Here is a 7179-nt window from a genome sequence, read left to right on the forward strand (position 1 = left end):
AAGTGAGGGTGAACTTTGCTCTCCTTAGCTGGAAAGCGCAGTTAGGCACTGCTCAACTGAGAGATCCCCGGGCTGTGATTTTTAACCCTTTATTTCCAGGGTCTTGGTCATCGACATGGAGACTACATGGCTGTTTGTATTTCCCTTGTTCCCCCATTGTTGCTCCTGTTTTCACAACCATCTCTTCCCCCTTCCCTGGCTTGCATCACCCTCCAGCTTTAGGGAGGTTAAAGTGGAAATACCCAGAAAAACGTGTTTAATTTGTGCAGAGAATTTGGGTACACAAATGGAAACTTGTCGCTTCCTTCTTTGTACAGAGCCTGGAACTGAAAACTGCCATCCTGACATCTAGGAGCATCGTAAACCTGGAATGACTGGGAAGAAGCTGCTTTGGTTGACAATCCATATTCCTGCCTGTCCGTTAAAAGGTAGCGCTCGCTGTTGGAGCCGCACTCTTCCTCTGGATCTCTAACTGCTTTGCGAAGTCTGGCAAGCTTTGCTTTGCAGCGGAGTAATCTGGACCATAGTGAGAGCTGCCGTGTGTGCAGACTGCTGTTAGAGTTTAACGAATAGCTGCGGTGACATCAGAAGGTGCCGCCATCAACCAGGTGATACGGCCCCGCTTCCTGAGGTCACAGTCCCACCGCTCTGCCAGCGGGATGGTTTATGCAAGGGCTCTCTGTGCACTTCAGGAAAATCAGCACAGTTAGAGGTGCCGTAGGCTACTTTAGCTAGCTCGGGTGCTTCATCATCTACTGAAAGTGTCTCTCGTTTCAGATGCCAGCACTTCCAACCTAGGCAGTTAAGATAGGAGAGCTGAACCTGGACCTGCTCTGTACTTTTGAGGTAGACCTGGGGCATACCACCTCTCCTGCCCGGCTCTGAGGAGTCATGGAGGACAAACGCAACATCCCCATCATTGAGTGGGAGCACCTGGACAAAAGGAAATTCTACGTGTTTGGGATTTGCATGACTATGATGATCCGGGTGAGCGTTTACCCATTCACGCTTATCCGAACACGGTTACAGGTTCAGAAGGGCAAGAGCCTATACAACGGGACTTTTGATGCTTTTGTGAAAATCCTGCGGACAGAAGGGACAGCCGGGCTCTACCGTGGCTTTTTGGTCAACACCTTCACCCTGATCTCCGGACAGTGCTATGTGACAACATATGAGCTCACTCGAAAGTACGTGTCACGGTACAACAACAACAACGCTGTGAAGTCACTGGTGGCAGGTGGCTCAGCCTCCCTGGTGGCCCAGAGCATCACGGTGCCCATTGATGTCATCTCCCAGCATCTCATGATGCAGAGGAAGGGGGAAAGCATGGGCAGATTTAAGGTACAGAACCAAGACGGCAAGCGGATGTTGGTCTTTGGCCAAACCAAGGACATCATTGTACAGATTTTCAAGGCCGATGGCTTTAGGGGGTTCTACAGGGGCTATGTGGCCTCGCTGCTCACCTATATTCCCAACAGTGCAGTCTGGTGGCCCTTCTACCACTTCTACGCTGGTAAGTGAAAAGAGACTTTGAATGTATCTTATCCCAGGAGACCTAGAAGCCCTTCAGCTTGACTCTGAACCTGTGGACCCAGCATGATTTGCTTTCTCTCTGTGATTTGGGGTGGGAGCAGAACCTGTCTTGAAACAAATAGCTGTGTCCAATTTAAACGAATTCTGCAGGTGTTGGATAGAAGTTTAACAGTTTGTTTTAAATGCAGAGTTAAAGAATAGGTGCCTTAATAGAGGACTTAAAACTAGGTGGCTCTAGACAAGAGGGGCTTGATATGTCTACTTTAACTTTCTCTTTCACTAATCCCAAATAATGCTTACTTTCTGCATGGAAATGAGGAAGGTTGTTGTCTGACATTGGGCAGAGTTTTGAAGCCAACGTGTAAGTATAATTCATCTTTCAGTTCGCATGGATTCGGGAGTCTCTTACATGGCAAAAAGACTTCTAGAGCCACAAATCTCATAGCAAAAACCAAACTACAGGCGGAGGGAAAGGCCCGATCTTCTGTGGTTTTGTGTCTTAAGATTATGCTTCAGTTTCCGTAGTTTTAAAACTGGCACCAAGTCTTGTGACATAAAACCACACTTAACAGTATGGTCTCTCTCCCTGGCTCAGCTCTGGTAATCCTCAGGGTGTTCCCAAATACTAAAGATATCAGCCAGCTAAGATTTATTTTTCCCCTTCCTGATAATCCTTTAGATTTCTGTCATGCAGCTTTGCATGTGGTTTTTAGGCTAATATTTACCTAATGGCAATCTGCCTAAAAGTGATGACAATGAGAGGCTTAGATTTCACTGTACTACGCTTAAAGTATATCTTGGAAATAATACAGGTGTCTTGAATGTCTAGTTTGCTTTCAGAGTGGATGCATTCTGGTAACAATGGGGAGCATTGGTTATGCGTCAGTACTACGTTTAAATGGCAACAACAGCTTGGGATGTTGGTCCAGGCTGAACTTTTTGGGAGCGCTCCCTTCACTCCATGTCAATGATTTTTTAATACCAAAATCCACTGTATTAATTGTAAGACTTTGGTGCCAAAAAGGTTTGAAAGTGGACATCAATATGGAGAGAACGGAGCTTGCCTCTTTCAGATGTTTGCTTTCTTTCCTAGTCTTCCGGAGTGGCAATCAAGATAATGCTAAATGGAAGCCCTGGCTGTTAATACATCTCTACTTTGGCTGCCTTTTCTAGTCCTCTGTCCCTGGATAGTGTGCTGGTCTCAGCTGGCAGCAGCAGGGATCACTGAACCTTCCTCAGGGCTCAAAGTACACCGCTGGCAGTGATTCAGATCGGTGTTCTGGGTTGTGAACGGAGCAGCTTCCTTCCCTCTTGCCAGATAGACATGACCACCACATAGCCCAAAGAAACTGGGACTTTTGGACTGTCTTCCGTACAGCTTTAACCGATAAAAGGGTGGGAGATTCAAATCCCGTTTGCCAGGCAGTAGGAGCAGAATGAGGAAATCCCTGGGATGAGCAGCACGTAACGCTTTTCACCTTAGAGATCCCACAGCGGGCTGCCACGGGGATATCTCTCGGACAATGTGCTTGGTGGTAGTGACAGCTTTCTAGATCTGGGTGAATCTCTGCAGGCAATTTCTGATAACCTTGTCTAAAGGTGTCCCCCGTGCCTTTTACAGGGGGGTGAATGTTCCCGTGCTCTGTTTTGGGGACAACCTGTTGTAGGTGACCCTGCTCTGGCAGGGGGGTTGGACTAGATGATCTCCAGAGGTCCCTTCCAACCCTGACCGTTCTGTGACATACAAGCTTATTCTACCCTGTTTGCCCATCAGGTCTGAGCGCCTCTGAGCTGATCGGAGGCTGTATGGCGGAGCATTGAGTTGCCGGGATGTTTACGGGCTCGCTCCCTGCGCTTTGCTGACTTTCTGGTTGATGTAGAAAGCACCGCTTAGACGTGCTGTGGGAGGAGGTGACAGGTTGTAAATCAGGGATTCTGCCCACTGCAAATCAGGCTAAATTAGCAGGTAGAGTTAAGGAACTGATAAGTAACCACTTGTCTGAAACTCTTCTCTCTTTCTCTCCCGTTCTCAGAACAGCTTTCCAGCTTGACTCCTAAAGACTGTCCCCATCTCCTCCTGCAAGCTATATCGGGGCCACTTGCAGCCGCCACAGCTTCCACCCTCACCAACCCCATGGATGTCATCAGAGCTCGGGTTCAGGTAAGAGCTCAGCCTGCTTGGCATGTCTGTCTGCAACAACAGCGTGACGCAGGGGTGGGGTTCAGCCTCGGCTCTTTGATCTCTGTGGCTTCAGGTAAACGGCTCCCCTTCTCTCTCTGTTCGTAGGTTGGTTTGTTCTAGATATCATGCTGCTTAATTTACTCTCGGCATTAATAGGGGGCAGCTCAGGTAGCAAGGTTGGCTTCGCCTACCTGGACCACTCAAATGAGATTCCCCAGCAGATGTGGCATCCTTCAGAAAAGGCAAGCTGCTTCTAGCAGTGTCAGTTTTAGTGAGACTCGAGCTGTCGTGTTGATCCAGCCCCTTCTAGACAGGGCAGAAGGGAGGAAGGAGGAGACAGGTCTAAGAATCCCACTTACTGCTGCCTCTTTAAGACTTTTTGCTTTTTCTTTTCGCCCCCTCAGGGAGTTCTGGAGACTAGATCAAGGGTATTGGACTGTCTGGTCTGTAGTCTCTAGGGTCTACAGAACCCCAGAGCAGCTCAGTGTGAAGTCTGGCAGCTCTGTGAATATTTGTTCTGCCTTTGCAGGTGGAAGGCAAGAGCTCCATCATCCTCACCTTCAAACAGCTCATGGCAGAGGAAGGTCCCTGGGGCCTGACTAAAGGCCTCTCCGCCCGCATCATCTCGGCCACTCCTTCCACCATCGTCATCGTGGTGGGGTATGAAACTCTGAAGAAGCTGAGCCTCCGCCCGGAGCTGGTGGATTCGAGGCACTGGTAGAGGCAGCTGGTGGGAGAGAAACCTTCTTTTGAACCCTCTGAATTCGGACCGTCACAGTTGAAAGCTCGGGAGGAGAGGCAGCTGCCGCCTCTTTTCTCTCTAGCTGGTTTCACAGTACAAGGCAGAAGCAAGAGCAACTGCAATTCACCTCTTTAGATTTGATTGTCATACAATGCTCTGCTGCTGTTTCTGCTTCAAACCATCAAAATGTCACCTTTGGCAGTGCTGTTTGCCTGTGACAGTTCATTTAAGAGCAGCCAGGTGTGTGAGCATATCCTGGCAAGCTCTTAATTCCATTTTTTTTAAATTAAAGACTTACTGGCTGAAGTAAAAAGCCAGTTTATTCTTTAAATTATTTTAATCTTTGCCAAACTTCCAAGGAGGGGAGTCTAACACTGCAGCAGAGCCCTCTGGTGGGTTGTGTGCTGATTGCAGTTGTACTGTGGGAAGCTGGAAGAATAGAATAGACAAGTAAATTTCTCCAATCGCCCACATTTATTTCTAGAAGATGTGAAACGAGAGTAACCTGGAACCACTGAAGACCTTATTTACTGCGTTTTGAATAGATCTGTACATACCTTTTTTGTATGTTCTTGGAAAATGTTTCCTATCTCTCATCCTTCAAACAGCAAACTGGCTCATAGGCAAGTCAGGAGTTGAGTTGGCTGTTTGTAATTAGCTGATGGCAATTTTGACACCTAACCTATGTTTTTAATCTGTTGTTATTTAAGTTGTTCAGGTTTTTTTTTTATTTTAGGGAAGCTTATTCTGATTTTTGGGGGACTGAGTGGTTGTTCTGTGGCCTTGTTCAATGTGAGTGTCAATACTGCATGTTCAGGGTGGCTGCTGCCACTTCCCACCTTTAGTTAGTTTAAGCCCAACCAAATGTGGAGTTTGGAAGTGTCAGGTTGCTGTGCTGCCGGCGGCCGAGATAAGAACCAAATGTGATTTGAGCTACAACATGGATGTGAGGTGGGGAAGGAAAAAAAAAAAGCTTGTACTGGCTTTTGATCCAGTTCAAACCTGATCGGCATGTTCATATTGAATAAGGAGTAATGGTTCGCTAATACTTTGTAAGTTTAAATCCTGCTTATCCTGTTTGGGAAGGGCAAGGACGATTCTTTGCACACTCTTGCTGGATCAAAATCTTAAGCTACAGTCTGTGTTTCTTACCAGGTGAAAACTGGCAATGGAGTGACGAAGCAAGAGGCTGCTCTTAGGGGGAGGAGGAATGAAGGGGTTGGTTGACTTCACTCTGCCTGTCTCAGAATTTGAGATTTGCCTCTCGTGCTGCCAGCCCGTGCGTGGTGCTGGTCCCAGTTAGTTGTGTGTCTGAGAGGTGAGAGAAACACCTCCACATAACAGATGTGTCGCCCCCTCTGTTCCCCTACAGCTGTAACAAGTAGTTCTTGGTTGTAGCGTTGATCCTGCCAAACTGTGGCTGCTGCCAGGCTCTTAGTGTCTTTTCACCGGGGACTTGCTGAGTGTGGTCTTACCTTCATCCCGACGTCCGCAGTCCAGCCCTTGCCGGGGCTGGATGTGCCACGGTTTCTGCTGGAGGTGGAACAAGTACAGCCAGATGCTGCTGAAGTCGGGGAGAGACTTTTATGTTTAAGGGCGGAACTTGGTTGTAAGATCCGGTACTCTTTAATGGCATTGCAGATGAGTCATCAAAGGCCTTTTAATCCCACCTTTGTTTTCTGCAGCATTAAATAAGGTGATGTCTGTGTGAGCCACTGACAGAGCCGTTCAAGCAGCGGGTTCTGCAGGCTGCTCTTCTCTCTTCTGTCACCTTTTGGTTGTTTAAAAGCTGACGCCAGTTGCTTCTTTCTGTAATAGCAGATTCTGCTCTAAAAAGTGGAACAGCAGCATCACAAGATTGCGAGGAAGTATCCCGAGTATACGGTGGCCCCGTTACGGTAATAATACCAATATTAAAAGAAACGGTAATAATCAGCCTCTGCTGATTGCCAGCAGGGTAAGTCTTGGTGCGTGTCACGGAAGTGGCAGACAGCACAAACGTAGGGAGGCACTCTCAAGCTCAATGTTCCTCTCTTAACCAGCAAAGTTCTTGACAACTAATAAACTTCAGAGACCTTCAATTTGACGCCTGAGTTTAAAAGCGCGTTAGTCTCCGCAAGTGCACTTGCCAAGGGAGTCCGCCACCTCCTGTCAGTTCACAGCGATGCTTTCTTGGTTTTAACGCTTTGTCTTCTGAGTAGTACTAGGAGGGACCTGACAAAATACAACAACAATGACTGCAAATAAAGCTGAACAAGCCAGAAAAAAACCCGGGCTAAAGCAGGTGCAGTACCTGAAACCACAGAGCACAAATCCTCCTTTACAAACCGCGGTTAGTTCTGGTTGGCTCTTACACTCAGTATCTCGACAAGGAAAAAATTGCTTTTCCCCTCTCTTTTTGTGCTGAACTTGGATTATTCTTCCCCCTTTGAATTCTTCAGGCTCTATCGTTTTACTTCGTTAAATGATCAGGATTATTAGTCCGTGCATGCACTTGGGTGGGTGTTTCCACAGGAGTCTCAAGAGAGGGACGGTTTATTATGTTTCTCGCCCTGCTTCAGGGGCTAGCGCACCCTTTCCTGCCGTGCTGTGGCACACGAAGAATTTTAACCCCTTTGATTTTTTATTACTTTGGGGTTTTTTAACGTTTAAGCCCTTCTGTACTGGACCGGGGGGGAGAGAGCTATGGTGTGCAGGGCTCGGCCGAGGCCCCGCCCCTCCG

General features: G+C 47.7%; 2 protein-coding genes across 2 annotated transcripts in view; both read left to right on the forward strand.

Annotated features, from left to right (window-relative positions):
• Positions 1 to 891: 891 nt before the first annotated feature.
• On the forward strand, positions 892 to 4436 carry SLC25A44 (solute carrier family 25, member 44). Its single transcript, XM_009891570.1, has 3 exons — positions 892 to 1513; positions 3567 to 3694; positions 4245 to 4436. Exons 1-3 carry the CDS (start codon positions 892 to 894, stop codon positions 4434 to 4436), a joined length of 942 nt encoding a protein of 313 aa, XP_009889872.1.
• A 961-nt stretch (positions 4437 to 5397) lies between these two features.
• Positions 5398 to 7179, forward strand: part of PMF1 (polyamine-modulated factor 1) — a 4298-nt gene continuing 2516 nt past the window's right edge. Inside the window, exon 1 of the mRNA XM_009891584.1 lies at positions 5398 to 5403. Within this exon, the coding sequence (XP_009889886.1) occupies positions 5398 to 5403 (6 nt within the window). The remainder of the gene's footprint in view (positions 5404 to 7179) is intronic.

The sequence above is a fragment of the Charadrius vociferus genome, unplaced genomic scaffold, assembly GCF_000708025.1.
Source record: "Charadrius vociferus isolate BGI_N301 unplaced genomic scaffold, ASM70802v2 scaffold1089, whole genome shotgun sequence".
Lineage (NCBI taxonomy): Eukaryota > Metazoa > Chordata > Aves > Charadriiformes > Charadriidae > Charadrius > Charadrius vociferus.